Raw genomic sequence first — 19,951 nt, 5'->3', positions numbered from 1 at the left:
TTACGGGTACATGACGGGTACTTGTGTGGTTGAAAAGGCCAATATGGGACCCACAAGTCCAACAGACTGGTGCTGTCGCCAAGAGTGTCCTTTGCAATACCATCTGGTTTGTCGTTTGCCATCCGTGGTTCTGTTTTCATAGAGCGTAGAAAAAAGATTTGCAAAAGAATTGGAAACATCTCGCTAATGCTGTCCCTATAATAATAATAGTGATGGCATTTATTAAGCGCTTACTATGGGCAAAGCACTGTTCTAAGCAGTGGGGAGGTTACAAGGTGATCAGGTTGTCCCCTGAGGGCGGGGTGGGGGGCTCAAAGTCTTAATCCCCATTTTACAGATGAGGGAATTGAGGCCCAGAGAAGTGAAGTGACTTGCCCGAAGTCACACAGCTGACAATTGGCGGAGCCGGGATTTGAACCCATGACCTCTGACTCCAAAGCCCCTGCTCTTTTCACTGAGCCACGCTGCTTCTCCATCAAAATGGTCGGTGCAAACTGCCATGTAAACAGGTCATATTAGACAGAAAGTTACCTAAATCTGACAGTCACAGAGTGGGTTTTAATTTGAGGTGGGAGGTAACTGGAATATTAATTCAAACACTCTCTGGTCCAAACGTACTACAAAATCAAGTCTAGCTTCTTATACTAAGAGGATTAATTAAAGTTTATGAAGCTCTGAGAAGATTTCATGTACTTTGCATCTGCTTATTAAAATAAACCCGCGGTCTAGTATTTTACTGAGCTTAAAAGATCTAGTGATCATGCTTTCTTTTGTACAGGTTGGGAAGGATTCTTTTGGCAATGATTATATAGAGAACTTCAAACGGAATGGTATTTCTACAGGTAATGTTTTATCCTTTTGAATGTGTTTTAAATTGTCTTCGATACTGTCCTAGAAAGGCTGTGGAAACCAGATTATCCCCTGAAGGTCGGAGAGGATCTTCGTTCAATGTAGTTCAGATGACCTTTAATTTCCATCCCTCACCCTGGGAATGAAACAGTGATAGTGGATTCCAAATCTTCAAATGGCAAAATGATTTCAAAACGGTGGGCAGGCCCTACACTCCCAGAGTGTAGCCAGAAAAGCTTCCTTCTGAATATTGAATCTGTCAGTGGTATTTATCGAGTGCTTACTATATGCAGAGCACTGTTTTAAGCACTTGGGAGAGTACAGTGCCGCAGAAGTAGCGTTCACCCGTTCCCTGCCCATAATAATAATAATAAGGGCATTTATTAAGTGCTTACTATAGGCAAAGCACTGTTCTAAGCACTAGGGAGATTACAAGATGATCAGGTTGTCCCATGGGGGGGGCTCACAGTCTTAATCCCCATTTTACAGATGAGGTAACTGAGGCACAGAGAAGTGAAGTGACTTGCCCAAAGTCACACAGCTAACAATTGGCAGAGCCGGGGTATGAACTCCAAAGCCCGAGCTCTTTCCACTGAGCCACGCTGCTTCTCTAATGATCTTACAGTCTTGGGGAACAGGCAGTGCCCCCGAGAATGAGAAAAAGAGCTGCGAATATGTTTTGCTTTTTTATCCTGTTAATGGTATTCTAACTCAGATCATTCATTTATTTGTTTGTTTCTTTTTAAATGGTATTTCTTAAGCACTTACTGTGTGCCAGGCACTGTACTAAGCGCTGGGGTAGATGCAAGCTAATCAGGTTGGACACAATCCCGGTCCCACATGGGGCTTATAGTCTTAATCCCCATTTTACAGATGAGGTAGCTGGGGCCCAGAGAAGTGAAGTGACTTGTCCAAGGTCACACAGCAGACAAGTGGCAGAGCGGGGATGAGAACCCAGGTCCTCTGACTCCCGGGCCCATCCTCCTTCCAGTAGGCCACACTGCTGTTATCAACATTAATATTATCATCATCATCATCATCATCAATCGTATTTATTGAGCGCTTACTGTGTGCAGAGCACTGTACTAAGCGCTTGGGAAGTACAAATTGGCAACATATAGAGACAGTCCCTACCCAACAGTGGGCTCACAGTCTAAAAGGGGGAGACAAAACCAAACATACTACAAAATAGAATAGATTCATAATTGATGATTATATTCATTAAGTGCTAAGCACCAAACTAAGGGATAGGACAGATTCAAGATAATCAGATGGAGCACAGACCCTGTCCCATATAGGGCTCACAATCTAAAATATTAAATAAAAGAAATTGCATTCATTCCATTGAATAACTGTGTCTGTAGAAAAATAGCAGTGCACAAAGTCTCTTAATAATATGGTTTTGGGTAATTTCAGAGAGCGTCCTGCCAAATGTAAAGACTTGTATGCCTCCTTATGCTACTTGATGGTTGTAAATTAGCACTTGTCTATATCTCTATCATTGCAGATGAAGTTTCCATTAACATTTCGTTAAATGCCACGAGTTACCCAGCATGTTTTCAACTTAATTTTACGGAACTGCGTCCGACGTACTGAGCTAAAAGTACTGAGAAACTATCAGGGGTGGAATATGCTCTGAAGGCAGGCCCCATACATTTTCACAGAAGCAGGTTTCAGGGTGCAGATGGGTAAGAGTAGACGATTAGGGGCAAGGTTTATTTCTCTCCCACTCCCCACCCAAGGACTCTCGGCCTTCCAGTCTCACAATCTCCCACCCGATTCCCCTGATGACACCAGCTTTGAGCTTCTCGGTGTCAGTTTGTGGAGGAGCTAGAAAATCTCTAGTGGGGAGATTGGGGTTGAAGGGGAAGCTTCTAGGAAATGCACAAACCTTTTCTCCCAGGCTTCAGCCAGGGGTGAGAGAGGGACTGTGGAAACCCGATTATCCCCTGAGTTTGAGGAATTGGGTGTGTAAAGAACAGGAATTAATAGGCGTTCGTGCTGACCGTGTCAAGAATACATCAGGCTTTGGGCAAATGCTACAATTCCAGGAGAGACAGACCAACTGTAGACTTTATGTTCTCAAAATTTTCTCTCTTAGAATTTGTCCATCAGACCAAGGATGCCTCGACGGGAGCGGCTTCAATACTTGTCGATAATGAAGGTAGGTGTTCCTCCAACACAAAAATCCTTTCTTTAACGTCAAATTAAAAGGAAATGGCGCTTTTACTCACTAGTGACCAATTTGTTGTACTAGATTAGCTCACTAGTTTCCGTCCAGTATTTTCATATCCTACCCCTTGATACTAAGCACATAAAATCAAAGACACTGCTCTCTCTGGTATAAAAGGGGCCAGTAGCTGATGTCAGTGGCGACCTAAAACCTCTACTGGCCACCTTTTCGGCTATCTAATTTTCTTTTATGAGGAAAAGAAAATATTCTGCTAGGAGCTATCAGTTTTGCTGTTTTGCCCTGACGCTTGGGTAGTATTACCAGAACCCTTCATTTTGTGTTTCAATCAAGTTGTATCAAACATGCTCACATTTTACCAAGTGTCTTTTTAACCCCTGTTTTTACCCAATAACTCCAAAAACCTTCCCCAAGCAGCATGGCTTAGTGGAAAGAGCCCAGGCTTCGGAGTCAGACGTCATGCGTTCTAATCCCGACTCTGCCACTTATCAGCTGTATGACTTTAGGCAAGTCACTTAACTTCCCTATGACTCAGTTACCTCATCTGTAAAATGGGGATTAAGACTGTGAGCCCCACGTGGGACAACCTGATTGCCTTCTATCTACCCCAGCACTTAGAACAGTGTTTGACACATAGTAAGCGCTTAACAAATACATTTATGATTATTAATAATAATTTCTATTCTCCCCCACTTTATGTATCCACATCCTCGGTCAGCACTTTCATGTCACCTAAGAACCACTAGTGGTTTTTTCGGTTTCTTTTTCTTAACTCAGTATCAGCGGTCACTATTTCTATTCCGTGGCCGGCGATTGAAAAGTTGCTTTTCACAAAAAGCCTTTTCCGTTGGTACGTGCTAATCCAAAAAGTTTGGCGATGTAGAAAGACAATTTAACAGGTTTTTAACGCAATGAACTGAATAAAACAACCCAATTCTGGATGTGAAAAAGCAAGAGCATAGGAAAGAAAGCATCTCTAAGCCGCCAAACTCAGGAATGTAATTATATGCATCTCGGCAGATGATGCCAACTCATGCCTTTGCATCTGACTTGTTTACACTCATAATGTGTCTGCTTACGTCTCAGGAACCTGCCTACAGAGCATCCCCTCCCCAGCTCTGGGTATTGGCAGCACAGAACGGGTTTAGAGTTTATTCCGTTTAAATGGCTCAGACTTGATGAAGATGGGGAAGGGAGGGGAAGAAAGGATTTGATGGTTACAAAGGAAGATGCGGTTTTGTAACTTGTAATGACCTAGGGTTACCCAAACCGTTAATGAGTGTCATTTCAAATTCAAGACATTTAAAATCAATCCATCAATCAGTGGTATTTATTGAATGGATACCGGGTGGGCAGAACACTGTACTAAACCCTTGGGAGAGTACAGTATAACAGAGTTGGTAGGCATGTCCCCTGCCCACCAGAGCTTACAGTCTGGAGGGAGAGACAGGCATTAAAATAAATTGTGGATGGGTACATAAGTGCTGTGGGGCTGAAGGTACCCTGTGCTTAAAGGGTACAGAGAGGGAGTAGGGAAGTAATTGGGGAAGGCCTCTTGGAGGTGGTTGGATTTTAATAATCAATCAATCAATCAGTCGTATTTATTGAGCGCTTACTGTGTGCAGAGCACTGTACGAAGTGCTTGGGAAGTACAAGTTGGCAACATATAGAGACGGTCCCTACCCAACAGTGGGCTCACAGTCTAGAAGGGGGAGACAGAAAACAAAACAAAACATATTAACAAAATAAAATAAATAGAATAGATATGTACAAGTAAAATAAATAAATAAATGAGTACTAAATATGTACAAACACATATACATATATGCAGGTGCTGTGGGGAAGGGAAGGAGGCTTTGAAGGTGGGGTAAATATGTACAAACATATATACATATATACAGGTGCTGTGGGGAAGGGAAGGAGGCTTTGAAGGTGGGGAAAGTGGTGGTGGTCTGTCATTTATGAAGGGGAAAGGCGTTCCCGGCCCGAGGGAGGACACAGGCAAGGGATCGGCGGTGAGATAGACGAGATCGCGGTACCGTGAGTAGGTTGGCATTGGATTAGTGAAATTTGTGAGCTGGGTTGTAGTGGGAAAACAAGGAGGTGAGGTGTGAGCCGATTGAGTGCTTTAAAGCCAACGGTATTGATGCAGAGGTGGATGGGCAACCGTTGGAGATTTTTGAGGAGATGTGAGCTGAATGGTTCAGCGAGGCTCAGTGGAAAGAGCACGGGCTTTGGAGTCCGAAGTCAGGGGTTCAAATCCCGGCTCTGCCAATTGCCAGCTGTGTGACTTTGGGCAAGTCACTTCACTTCTCTGGCCTCAGTTCCCTCATCTGTAAAATGGGGATGAAGACTGTGAGCCTCCCGTGGGCTGATCACCTTGTAACCTCCCCAGCACTTAGAATGGCGCTTTGCACACCGTAAGCGCTTAATAAATGCTATTATTATTATTATTATTATTAATGGTTTTGTAGAAAAATGATCCAGGCAGCAGAATGAAGTAAGGATTGGAGAGGGGAGAGACAGGAGGCTGGGAGGTCAGCAAGGAGGCTGATGCAGTAATCAAGGTGGGATACGATCAACAAAGTAACAGTTTGGATGGAGAGAAAAGGGCAGATTTTAGCGATGCCTAACCTAGGAAGGTTAAACCGACAGGATTTTGACAGATTGAATTTGAGGGGTCGAATGAGAGAGATGTCGAGGGTAATGCCAAGGTTGGTGGTGGTGTCTACAGTGATGGAAAAGTTACGGGGAGAACGGGGTTTGGGTGGGGGGATGAAAAGTTCTGTTTTGGACATATTAAGTTTGTGTCAGCGGGACATCCAAGTAGGGATGTCCTGAAGGCAGGAGGAAATGTGAGGCTTCTGAGGAGAGAGATCAGGGCAGAAGAGGTAAATTTGGGAATCAACCGTGTAGTGATGGTAGTTGAAGCCTTGGAAGTTCAAGAGTTCTCCAAAGGATTGAGTGTAGATGGAGAATAGATGGGGATCCAGAATTGAGCCTTGAGGGACTCCCACAGTTAAAGGGCGGAGGCAGAGGAGGAGCCGGTGAAAGAGATTGAGAATGTTTTATTTATTGTTGGGAAATAGTTGAAAAAGCTTTTCCACAGCAGTCATTTGAAATTTTGCATTCCCTAGCCTGATTTCTGGGACAAAAACTACATCTGCTGTTGCCAAATGCTTGTAGTGTTAGGGTTGTATCTTCATGGTCATTTGAATTAGAAACATAATTTATAGCGCCTTTCACGGAGTTACGAAATTTAGCTCCCTTGCTGAAAAGTTCAGTCTAACACGTTCAAAGGCCAACTGATGGAGAAGAGTTTTTCCCCCCAATTAGGATTTCATTTCTTTCCAATTGAATACATTAATCATTTATGATTGTGTGCAGGATATACTGTTATCTTTACCATAAAAATTTGTCAAAGCTATCATTTTGGCACACATCCCCAGAAATATACCCTGTTTATTTTCTCTTCATTATCTACTGGGTGCCTTTTTAAAAATTATTGTAATCATATTTTTAAAATGAATCACATTCACTTATTTAATTTCTACTCAAGCTTGTTGACAAGAAGACTTGTCCTTTTGGAGAGCTAATAACACAAAAGTAAATCCAGTAAAGATGCTGGAATATTGTCTTTTGGCACTAGAAAGTTTTTGGAATTTCCTGCTTATTTCGCCTGAGTTCTTATAATTGTTCATTCTTGAGTAATTCCTGAGTCACAGTGATGGACATATATATTATTTCTCCTCTCTAAGTCCTAAAATATCTAGCTCAGTCAAGCACACCCCATTTCCCTCAATTTGTCTTTCGCTCTTGTAATTGGCCTTCCAGTTAAGAATAATAATAATAATAGTGGCATTTATTAAGCGCTAACTATGTGCCAAGCACTGTTCTAAGCGCTGGGGAGGTTACAAGGTGTATTTGTGGTTTTAGAGCTACCCACATGAACATTTTTATTCATTATCATTCCTGAAGGCTCAAATGAAAATCTGCCTCTAAAAGTAGTTAAATGTTCATCTCCATTAGATGAATTAGTGGAATTGCAAGTGATGGAAAGGTAATGAGTCAAACAAGCACATTAATTAAGCACCGCTGTGGGCAGAGGACTAAATTAGGTATTTGATGGAGTTACAAATTAGGTATAAATCCTAGTTCCTGACCTCAAGTACCTTAAATCTGATGGAGGGATACGATAAACAAAATTTGGACAAACACACACACGTAACGAGTCAGAAAAATATGCGTAACCACAAAAACAATCAGTAGAAAAATTAAAAAAGCATATTCCCAGCCAACTGCAAGTATTTAAAGGCATGTTCATTCTTTCTTTATTATTCAGGAAGTGGAAAAAAATAAGGATGGGAGGTGATTGGAGTCAGTCTGTGAGATAAGAATTGAACATCTATAGGTTGCATAGCACTGTACAAGTCTAGATAATAATGATGGTATTTGTTAAGCGCTTACTACATGTCAGGCACTGTTCTAAGCGCTGGGGTAGATACAAGGTAATCAAGTTGGACACAGTCCCTGTCCCACATGGAGCTCACAGTCTTAATCCTCATTTTACAGATTCACTCATTGTCGTATTTTTTGAGCGCATACTGTGTGCAGAGCACTGTACTAAGCGCTTGGGAGAGCACAATACAACAATAAACAGACACATTCCTTGCCCAAGAGAGCTTACAGTCTAGAGCGGGGCGGGGCTTTGCACAAGGCCCTTGCCGTTACCCAGAATAAGACAATATTCAAGACCCCCATATACCCCTCCAGTCCAAGAGCGAGAATATAAAATTCAAAGGAGGTGGGCATGAAAAAAAGCTAAGACCAAAACAAGCCCTTCTTACTTCACAACTCGAGCACTTCTCCAAATCAGACACATGGGACAGTGAGATAACTGAGGCCCAGAGAAGTCACACAGTGCCCAAAGTCACACAGCAGGCAAATTGTGGAGCCAGTTAGCGCCCGTGACCTTCTTACTTCCAGATCCGGGCTCTATCCGCTATGTAATGCTGCTTCTCATAATAATAATTCTGGTATTTGTTAAGCACTTACTTTGTACCAGGCACTGTGCTAAGCGCCAGGGTGGATATAATCCCTGCCCCACATGGGGCTCACATTCTTAATCCCCATTTTACAGGTGAGGAAACTGAGGTACAGAGAAGTGAAGTGACTTGCCCAAGGTCGCACAGCAGACAAGTGGCAGAGGCGGAATTAGAACCCACAGCCTCCTGACTCCCGGGGCCGTGGTTTAACCACAACACCATGCTCTTCCGTAAATGTTCATAATTTGTCATTGGTGGCTTAATTCAATCTGCTGTCCTTCACCAGATCATTTAGATCATATTACTTTATTTATTTATTCATTTATTTATTTATTTATTTATTTATTTATTTATTTATTTTACTTGTACATATCTATCCTATTTATTTTATTTTGTTAGTATGTTTGGTTTTGTCCTCTGTCTCCCCCTTTTAGACTGTGAGCCCGCTGTTGGGTAGGGACTGTCTCTATATGTTGCCAATTTGTACTTCCCAAGCGCTTAGTACAGTGCTCTGCACATAGTAAGCGCTCAATAAATACGATTGATGATGATGATTTAGGGATAAAATAACTGCCTGAAAGTTGATCTTCAGCCTACATTTCCCGGAAATGAAGTGTTCCCCCACAGTTCTGCTAGACTTTCCAAGGAGTCTTTCAAACCTTTTAGCCCATCTATAGTAGCAGTCATTCTATTTCTCTCTTGTCCAGTTAATGACCGTTCACTCTCCTTTACTCTGACGGTAGTTTGTAGAGATATTATATTACCATTTCATGAATCATATATACAAAAATTCTTCTCAAGTAGGGGTAATAGCTTTTCAAGGGAGAAATTGTGAAAATTAACTTAGGAGGTCTCGAGGTAGGTTGCAGATTATTCCATTCTAATCTTACTCGATTTAAAAATCTGAATATTTTGTTCTCTACTTTGAGGTTCATCTTCTGTAGGCATTCCTTTAACTTCATCCGATGCTATTCCTGGACTTCTGCATCTCAGAAATTTTGCCATTTCCTTATCTATTCCATCCAAATCCTCTTCATCATCACTGCTTTCTTCCAATACGGATCCAGTTCATCATTTCTTAGTTATTTTTTTGCAACCGAAAATTACATTTCAAATAACAGAATAAATTTGCCTTGAATGCCACATGTTGCCAACTTGTACTTCCCGAGTGCTTAGTACAGTGCTCTGCACACAGTAAGCGCTCAATAAATACGATTGATTATAAATACTGAAAGCCAAACTGCACATATAGGTTATTCATTCAGTCATATTTATTGAGCGCTTACTTTGGGCAGAGCACTGTACTAAGCGCTTGGGAAGTACAAATTGGCAAGAAATAGAGACGGTCCCTACCCAACAACGGGCTCTTGTTTATGAGGTCAATGTCAAGTTTGTTCCTGCTTCTATTGATGATATTTTTTTTATGAAAGTAATACTAGACTAACATTTATAGTCTAGAATCTCATTCAGTAATATGTGTGAAGATTACCTGTAAGGATAAAAGTAATTGAAAAACAAAGCTGTAACAAAAACATTTTTGGAGTGATCATAATACCTCAACAACTATGGAAAGGCTAACATTTATATCGCCCTTTTCAATTATTTGATAAATGGCAGCAGAAGATCATCCCCCTTTAAGGATCCCACCCGGAGAGTCTCTAGTACTCTACCGGTCTCGGCTGTGGAAGGGAGAGTGGAGCAGAGGCATCCCCATTCCATTCCTAGCTTCGAAGAGAAGCAGTGTGGCTCAGTGGAAAGAGCACGGGCTTGGGAGCCAGAGGTCATGGGTTCTAATCCCAGCTCCGCCACCTGTCTGCTGCATGACCTTGGGCAAGTCACTTAACTTCTCTGAGCCTCAGTTACCTCATCTGTCAAATGGTATTAAGACTGCGAGCCCCACATGGGACAACCTGATCACTTTGTATCCTCCCCGGCGCTCAGAACGGTGCTTTGCAGATAGTAAGCGCTTAACAAATACCAAAATTGTTATTATTAAAGCCCACCTGTGCTGGGCAGCAGCGGCACGGGAGAGAGTTGCCAGATTCACCGCGTGGAAGGAGTCAACGGTAAACCACTTCCGTATTTTTACCAAGAAAACTGTACGGATACACTACCAGAACGATTGCAGATGGATGTGGGACGTTCTGGGAAAGATGCGCCCGTGGAGTCGCTATGGGTCGGAAACAACTCGACAGCATAAGACAAGACCAGAAGAGCACAAGGTATTATTGTTGGGTTTCACTTGATTTCCGGGTTCAAGTAATTACTCACTACATTTTTTTCTAGGGCAGAATGTTATCGTCATAGTGGCTGGAGCCAATATGCTTTTGAATTTCGAAGACCTGAAGAAGGCAACTGGTATTATTAGCAAAGCCAAAGTAATGATCTGTCAGCTCGAAATTGCACCAATTACGTCTCTGGAAGCCCTGAAGATGGCCCGTGCCAGCGGAGGTAACTTTCCGTTCTCTGTTAAAGCCGCTCTAACTTCCTAATTAGGATTTGCCTTTCCCAAGGCCCCGACAGATTTCATGGATTTATATAGCATTTTGGACGTTTTTCCAAAGGATCTTCACGTTAATGATCTCGGTTTATACTCACAATGTCCTTATCGTTCAGGAAGACGCATTCCCTGTCCGTAAGGAGCTAACAGTCTAGAGGGGGAGACAGACATTGATGTAAATAAATAAATGTGTACAGAAGTGTTGTAGGGCTGGTGGGGGGATGAATAAAGGGAGCAAGTCAGGGCAGTGCAGACGGGATTGGAAGAAGAGGAAAGGAGGGCTTAGTCAGAGGGGAGATTTATGTGCCTTTAATAAGGCTTTGAAGGTGGGGAGCATCATTGTCTGTTGAATAGGAGGGAGGGCAACCAGGCCAAAGGCGGGATGTGGGCGAGAGGTCGGTGGCGAGATAGACGAGCAGTGAGGCCTAGTGGAAAGAGCACAGGCCTGGGAATCAGAAGACCTGGATTCTAATCCTGCTTCTGCCATTTGCTGTGTGACTTTGGGCAAGTCACTTTTCTTCTCGGTGTCTCAATTTCCTCGTCTGCAAAATGGGGATTAAATACTTGTCCTTCCTCTCCCTTGGACTGGGCGTCTAATGAGGGGTAGGGACTATGCCCAACCTGTTTATCGTGAATCTACCCCAGTGCTTAGTACAGTGTTTGGCACAAGGTAAGTGCTTAACGAATAGGATTATTGTGATTATTATTATTGCCATCATTAGTATTATTATCATCTGTCCATATCCCCCAGCTTTAGGACAAAAAACTGCCTCCTAACTGGAACTTCAGAGTTATCTTCTCAAGTACAGTATTGAATTGTGTTTTCTAATTCTAGAAAACGCTGGGTAGCATTACCAGTATGTAGCATGAGGGGATGATGATCAGTTTCTGAAGGTCTCTGTCACTATGCTGAAGTGAGCATCTTGTACTAGTTTCGTTATAATCCCAGAAATGGTAAAATTCTCCCAGTCTGTGTTACATTACCTCTGCATCACTAGAGTTTTTCATTCAATCAATATGTTGCCAACTTGTACTTCCCAAGCGCTTAGTACAGTGCTCTGCACGCAGTAAGTGCTCAATAAATATGATTGATTGATTGATTCAATTGTGTTTATTGAGCGCTTACCGTGTGCAGAACACTGTACTAAACGCTTTGCCGGGTGGTCACAAATTGTCTCTCAGGAGTTCCCTTTTAGAACAGGGGGAACTTCTTCTCACTACCCAGCTGGAAAGCTACGATGAAAAACCACAATACTAACGCAAGTGACTTCCTTCCATATGTTACGGTCATAATTTTGTGATTTCATCACAATTTATATATATTAATGTCTGTTTCCCCCTCTAGACTATAAACTCTTCTTGGGCAGGGAATGTATTTACCAACTCTGTTGTATTGTACTTTCCCAAGCGCTTCACTGCAGGGCTCTGCACACAGTAAGTGCTCAATAAGTACTGTTGATTGATTGATTGATTAATCACTGAAGAAACATTGGGAACAGTCAGAATGGACAATCCAGGCAGGAACTTCAATCCCAAAGATAAAAAATTCAGATCAAAAATAGAGCTTTGTAGGACTACTTTAGAAAATATTTCCACTGTAGTGCTTTTTTTTTATTTTAACATGGCACTTGATGAAAAAGAATGTCTTTGTGGGAGATTTTAAAATGTATTGTCCGAAAGAACAAAACTTTCTCTTAGCAAAATGAAATGGAATGCTACATTTCTGCTGACATATGACGCATTTTAAATGGAGTCAGAGCTTGCAGAAGGAATTCCCAAATCAAAACCATTGCCTCAATGTGTAATGGTTCTGAAACTTTATTTACGATGAACACCTGTTGGGCTCCTTGAGTTTCACTAATGGGACTTTACATCTATTCATTACACACCTTTGCTTGATTTTTAGTCCAAAAAGTTCTGAGTAAAAGTGAATTCTCCCTTGGACCTCAGTGTCATTTGAGTTGGTGAAAGCCCTTTCTACCTTTAGCTCTATAGAGGGAAGGATTCTCCATGAAATAAAATTATAAACTCTGTGGAGGAGAAAGAGAACTTAATTAGAGGTTTAGAGCTCTATGTTCTTTCATTCATTCAGTCGTAATGAAGACTGGCTTGTTGCTGTTAGGCAAACTCCCACAGCACCGGGATAGGCATACAGTAAAATCTCTATAAATACCGTTGATTGATTGATCGAAAAAAGTCCATGTCCCATGTGAGTCACGCTTTCTAAGAGGGAGGGAGACCAGATATTGAATCCCCATTTTGCAGATGAGGAAACTGAGGCACTGAAATGATGTGACTTGTCCGTGGTCACACAGCAGCAGTCAAGTGTTTAAGACTCCCTTGAGGAAATAACTTTATACCGTACTTTAATAATAATAATAATAATAATGGGCATTTATTAAGCACTTAGTATGTGCAAAGCACTGTTTGAGCGCTGGGGAGGTTACAAGGTGATCAGGTTGTCCCACGGGGGGGCTCACAGTCTTAATCCCCATTTTCCAGATGAGATAACTGAGGCATAGAGAAGTGAAGTGACTTGCCCAAAGTCACACAACTGACAATTGGCCGAGTCGGGATTTGAACCCACGGCCTCTGATTCCAAAGCCTGTGCTCTTTCCACTGAGCCACGCTGCTTCTCTAAGTGCTTCTCAAAGTACAGTAATTTTTATCATTATTCTTGATTTCCTTCTCTACATGCCCCGGGACTAGCAGCGTGGCTCAGTGAAAAGAGCCCGGGCTTGGCTCTTAGGCCAGCGTATTGAGATGCTAGATAGTAGTAATAGTATTTATCAAGCACTTACTGTGTGCAAAGCACTGTACTCAGCCCTGGGAAATGCTGTTTATTTTCCTTGTACATATTTACTATTCTATTTGTTTTGTTAATGAAGTGCATTTAGCTTTAATTCTATTTGTTCTGACAGCTTGACACCTGTCCACGTGTTTTGTTTTGTTGTCTATCTCCCCCTTCTAGACTGTAAGCCCATTGTTGGGTAGGGACCATCTCTATATGTTGCCAACTTGTACTTCTCAAGCGCTTAGTACAGTGCTGTGCACACAGTGAGCATTCAGTAAATACGATTGAAGGAGTGAATGTCCTGTCTCCATGTTTTGTTGTCTGTCTCCCCCTTCTAGACTGTGAGCCCGTTGTTGGGTAGGGGCTGTCTCTATATGTTGCCGACTTGTACTTCCCAAGCGCTTAGTACAGTGCTCTGCACACAGTAAGCGCTCAATAAATATGATTAAATGAATGAATGAATGAAGAAATACGATTGAATGAATGGGAATTATCATTATTATATTTCTTACGTGCTTACCATGTGTGAAGCACCATTCTGAGCCCCGGGGTAGATACAAGTTCATCAGGTCAGACACAATCCCTGTCTCACCTGGGATTCACAGTCTAAGGACGCGGCCCCTGTGCCTTGGGCAGCTCCTAATCTAAGACTTTTAGCCAGGAGAAGGGATCGGAGACAGGCACGTCAGGAGTGATGAAACATTCAAACCAACCCACGTACACAAAATAGGCTCAAAGTCTCAGCAGGGATGGAAGAGTTCAAGAGCATGTGGGAGTTCAGGAAAGGCCAAGTGGGTGGAGGAAGTAAGGGATGGTTTGGGGGGGTGTGATATACAGGACAAGTTGGAGGGGTAGTGATGTAGGATTGTTGGGATCAAGTGATTTGGGTCCGGGAGGACAGGCATTGGTTGCAGTGGGTTGAGCGGAGCGGGGGGACGTTGGGAGCTGCATGGCCGGGGCCGGGAAGCATTCAGCAGTTTGTTTCCCAGGCTGTTCAGGCTCTCACATCCTGCTGGTTTTGACTCCGCGTTCGCCAAGGTTCAGTGCTTGGGCACGAGCCAGCTTGCAGTAAAAGCAAAGGAAAAGGAAAGGATTAGGGAACAGTAGATTGGGAAAAGAGAATCAGGAAAGTGGGAAAAGGGGAGAAAAACAGAGGAAACGGGAGCGGGGTAAATAAGAAGATCAATAGAAGGACCATAGGAAGCTGCAAAGATACGGAAAAATTGAACAAAAGGCGAGTGGAGAAAGACGGTGTTGACGCCTCTGTTTCAAAGCCCCTTTGGGGTTCAGATTTCTACTGGATTGGAAGCCAAATCCTGCCGCCATGGGGTAGTTGAGGGAGGGAGGGCAGAGCCAAAATTCGAAGGAAAAATGTGCAAGCGAAATGACAAACACACCAAAAATGAGAACTCGTGGAAAGAAATAAGAACCAGACAGCTTAGAAAAGTGAAAAGAAAAAAAGATAGATGGGCAAGAGACGAAGAAAAAATAGGGGAGAGGGCTGAAAATGAGCAGGGATGGAAGAGGAGCACGGGAAGCATCGGGGTTTCCATTAGTAACTCTTGAATACAAATAGACTTTTGGTTTTGTGTCCGGCAGGCAGCTAAAGGGTGCTCTCACAGGCTCGACCTGCAAATCAAAAAGGCATTAAAAAGGTTAAAAAAAGGTCATTCATTCATTCAGTCGTATTTATTGAGCGCTTACTGTGTTCAGAGCACTGTACTAAGCGCTTGGGAAGTCCAAGTTAGCAACATATATAGTCCCTACCCAACAGTAGGCTCACAGTCTAGAATTCAGATTTTTGAAAGTCCAAACACTACATTAACATTCTTCTCACTTTTCGTGTACTTCTGGAGTCAAACAATTCAGCCGTGATATAATCCTTCCATTAAAAATATTTGTTGGTTTAATTCCTTCAGTGCTGAGAACTTAGATACTTGGCTCTGTTTTTTTCTTCTTCCTCTTCAAGATTAATTTGCCCGCTATATTAAAAAAAGTCCTTCCCTCTTGTGAAGAACTGATTCTTTGCAAACCAAACAATGGCAGAATCCCATAGTCAATGTTGAACCAGCATATATGACGCTGTGCCAGATGAGTAGGAAATTGGAAGCGTTACAGAGAAATTTTTTGATTTGAAATGGCAAGTCTATTATAATGATTTTGAAATAAAAACCCGTAAGCTTCTCAGCATAACTAAAATTTCATCTCAGCCCAGTTCAAAGGGAATTTTAAAATTTAAAAGGAATTTTACAAAGGTTTTCTCAGCTTGCAGCCCACATTTAAAATGGCAGTCAAAAGAAAGTGGAACATTTTTCATCTTTCAATAAATATCAAAACAAATCAAAAATAAAATTCATTTTCCCCTTTTTAGCTCGAGTCAATCAATCAATCATATTTACTGAGTGCTTACTATATGCAGAACACTGTTCTAAGCTCCTCTAAAAGAGGAGAAGGTGAGAAAGTAACATGGCCTAGTAGAAAGAGCATGCTTCTAGACTGTGAGCCCGCTGTTGGGTAGGGACTGTCTCTATATGTTGCCAACTTGTACTTCCCAAGCGCTTAGTACAGTGCTCTGCACACAGTAAGCGCTCAATAAATACAATTGAATGAATGAATGAATGCAGCTGGGAGTAAGGTACTTGGGTTCTAATCCCAGCTCTGTCACTCGCATCCTGTAGAGAAGCAGCATGGCTCAGTGGAAAGAGCCCGGGCTTCGGAGTCAGAGGTCATGGGTTCAAATTCCAGCTCCGCCAATTGTCAGCTGTGTGACTTTGGGCAAGTCACTTCACTTCTCTGGGCCTCAGTGACCTCATCTGGAAAATGGGGATGAAGACTGTGAGCCCCACATGGGACAACCTGATCACCTTGTATCCCCCCAGCGCTTAGAACAGTGCTTTGCACATAGTAAGTGCTTAACAAGTACCATCATTATTATTATCATAAGAACCGACTACCATCATCATTATCATTATTATTATTATTATTATTATTATAAGAACCCAGGTCGGTCATTCATTCATTCAATCATATTTATTGAGCGCTTACTGTGTGCAGAGCACCGTACTAAGCGCTTGGGAAGTACAAGTTGGCAACGTCAAGCACTTAGTACAGTGCTCTGCACACAGTAAGCTCTCAATAAATATGATTGAATGAATGAACGAATATAGAGACGGTCCCTCCCCAACAACGGGCTCACAGTCTAGAAGGGGGAGACGTATGACAAAACAAAACATGGGAACAGGTGTCAAGTCATCAGAATAAATAGAAATAAAGCTAGATGCACATCAATAACAAAATCAATAGAATGGTAAATATGTACAAGTAAAATAGAGTATAGAGTTCATGGGTTCAAATTCCGGCTCCGCCGATTGTCAGCTGTGTGACTTTGGGCAAGTCACTTAACTTCTCTGTGCCTCAGTTCCCTCATCTGTAAAGTGGGGATTAAGACTGTAAGCCTCCCCGGGGGACAACCTGATCACCTTGTAAGCTCCCCAGCGGTTAGAATAGTGCTTTGCACATAGTAATTGCTTAATAAATCCCGTTATTATTATTATTACAAACATATATACCGGTGCTGTGGGGAGGGGAAGGAGGTAGGGCGGGGAAGATGGGGAGGAGGAGGTCCTTTTAACTCCGTGCTGTATCCACGCAGCTTCTCAGCTGCCTGCTGATGGATCCTCCCTTCCTGAGACATTAGGAACAAAAATCTGTGCCAAAGAGTGTGTCCAACCTGATCACCGGGTAACCGCCCCAGCTCTTAGAATAGTACCTGGCACGTAGTAAGCGCTTAACAAGTACTATATATATATATATATATATATATATAAAAGACCATCGGATTACAGTTCTGGTGATTTGCATGCGTAAGTAAGTATTTTTCAGATCCTCAGCACTGTGCCAATTTTCTTCCTCACCACCCTCTCCAGGACAGTGGTAATCAAAGCCGGCTCTGACTCAAATTATGCCAGAGATTTCATTTATTGGCTGTATAGATAGGGGTTCTCAGAAACGCACTGTATCTGCAATTTGCAAACAATGAAACTCCAAAGCGTACAATACCTCCAGTAGGCGGTGGGTTGAAAAAGGGCAGAAATAAGGCAGGCATTCCAAGTTTTCTCAAAAGGAAGTGTGAGATGCAAGGGAGCACGCAGTGGGTTGGCAAGGGAAAATAGCAAAGTTGGGTCCCCTTTCTTAAAAACATCAAAATGCACATATTTTAATGCCACATGTGGGAGAACTAAGAATGGCTTTATGCAGTTTATTCCCTGATTACCTAGAGAGAATTATAAGCACAGATGCCACCAGTTACCGCTCTTCTCCTTCACATCAGTCTGCAACACGCGTATAAAACGACGCATATTATTAATTAGTTTAGGATGAATTAAGTGCTTACTGTGTGCAAAGTACTGGGCTATGGACCAACTAGGTAGAAAATCATCAGATATAATAATAGTAATGATTATAGTACTTGTTAAGTGCTTACTGTGTGCAAAGTACTGGGCTATGGACTTACTAGGTAGAAGATTCATTCATTCAGTCGTATTTATTGAGCGCTTACTGTGTGCAGAGCACCATCAGATATAATAATAGTAATGATTATAGTACTTGTTAAGTGCTTACTGTGTGCCAAGCACTGTTCTAAGTGATGGGGTAGATAGAAGATAATGAGGTTGGACACAGTTCCCATCTCATTTGGGGCTCAAAATCTAAATTGGTGCTTACATGTCTCTTTCAGTCACTCTCTTTCTCTCCCTGTCTCTCCTTCTTTATCTCCTTTGTCCATCTCAGTCTCTCTGTATCGTCATCTACCAGACACCTCCATTTCTCTCACACCTGCCCAAAGTACTAATCTTTTTCCTCATCCAGAGAAGCAGCGTGGCTCAGTGGAAAGAGCCCGGGCTTTGGAGTCAGAGGTCATGGGTTCAAATCCCAGCTCCGCCAATTGTCAGCTGTGTGACTTTGGGCAAGTCACTTCACTTCTCTGGGCCTCAGTTCCCTCATCTGAAAAATGGGGATGAAGACTGTGAGTCCCCTGTGGGACAACCTGATCACCTTGTAACCTCCCCAGCGCTTAGAACAATGCTTTGCACATAGTAAGCGCTTAATAAATGCCATTATTAACAAAAAATTTGGTAGGCACTAAAAATATCAGATCCTGCTCATTAGAAATGTCAAGTTTTGGGTAGCAATCGTTATGTAATCTAGAGCTAGGAAATGTATGGCATATTCAGACCCCAAAGAAAGCTTTTAAGGGGAAAGGTAGTTGTGCCCAATTGTTATGTACTGATCGGTCTTTATGAAGTTCAGAGCAAATACCAAACTGAGCCCCCTCCTTCCCCCTCCCCATCCCCCCCACCTTACCTCCTTCCCCTCCCCACAGCACCTGTATATATGTATATATGTTTGTACAGGTTTATTACTCTATTTATTTTTCTTGTACATATTTATTCTATTTATTTTATTTTGTTAATATGTTTTGTTTTGTTGTCTGTCTCCCCCTTCTAGACTGTGAGCCCGCCGTTGGGTAGGGACCGTCTCTATATGTTGCCAACTTGGACTTCCCAAGCGCTTAGTCCAGTGCTCTGCACACAGTAAGCGCTCAATAAATACGATTGAATGAATATCAGCCTGCCCGTCTGCTCAGGGTTCCAGTAAAATCTTCCCGTGTGGTAAACAGCTGCCTGCAGGAAAACCATGACCTGACTGCTTCTGCCTTTCTTCAGGCCGGGACAACAATCAATCAGTCAATCAATCATATTACAAGAGCAATGGTTTTCCTGGGATTAGGGATTAGGGAAGGAAACCCCTAGTTCCTGATGGTGAATAGAGTGCCATCCATCCCACTGTCCGGCTGGCCCGACCGTATTTTCCGGAGTTCAACACGGGACAGGAAAGGGCTGGGGGGAGTTCTTCTTCAATTAATGTCCGACTCTCCTCCTCTGTTATTCAATTGTAAGCTTCTCAAGGACAGAAACTACATCTTTTACGTCTGTTCTTAGTTCTCTGCACAACTCGTTAAGTAGTAAATACTGTTGATAGCCAAGAATCAGGGAATAGGAAAGAGTAAGACAGAGAGGCAAAAATGAGGCAAAGGCAGAGAGAGTGAAATGCACAGATTCATTCGTTCATTCAATCGTATTTATTGAGCGCTTACTGTGTGCAGAGCACTGTGCTAAGTGCTTGGGAAGTACAAGTTGGCAACGTATAGAGGCGGTCCTTACCCAACAACGGGCTCACAGTCCTTTCATAGACACCAGGTCTGCACACACGCTGTTTTCCCTTCAGGCAGCCGGGACAGAGAAGTGATAGGAAGGAGAAATGCTTTCTGCTCCCTGGAGATTTCAGGTGTGCAGTTGCAGTCCCCAGAGCAGGGCAATATTACCCGAGGAGTCGCAGGCTCAGTTAATTCTCTCTCCCTGCCAACTTGTACTTCCCAAGCGCTTAGTACAGTGCTCTGCACACAGTAAGCACTCAATAAATACGATTGATTGATCGATTCCCCTCTCCCTCCTTCCTTCTTGTTGCCTCAACTGCCCCTCACTCCTCTCTCTCACCTCTCTCCCAGCTTCCCC

General features: G+C 42.7%; 1 protein-coding gene across 1 annotated transcript in view; it reads left to right on the top strand.

The window, feature by feature from the left end:
* Nucleotides 1-19,951, top strand: part of RBKS (ribokinase) — a 90,168-nt gene that overhangs the window by 35,193 nt on the left and 35,024 nt on the right. The window contains exons 3-5 of the mRNA XM_038751500.1: nt 779-842; nt 2,951-3,013; nt 10,372-10,536. Coding sequence (XP_038607428.1) covers nt 779-842; nt 2,951-3,013; nt 10,372-10,536 — 292 coding nt within the window. The remainder of the gene's footprint in view (nt 1-778; nt 843-2,950; nt 3,014-10,371; nt 10,537-19,951) is intronic.

Source organism: Tachyglossus aculeatus, chromosome 9 (genome assembly GCF_015852505.1).
Source record: "Tachyglossus aculeatus isolate mTacAcu1 chromosome 9, mTacAcu1.pri, whole genome shotgun sequence".
Classification (NCBI taxonomy): Eukaryota; Metazoa; Chordata; class Mammalia; order Monotremata; family Tachyglossidae; genus Tachyglossus; species Tachyglossus aculeatus.
The sequence above is the reverse complement of the archived record's forward strand: the minus strand, read 5'-3'. Positions and strand labels throughout refer to the sequence as shown.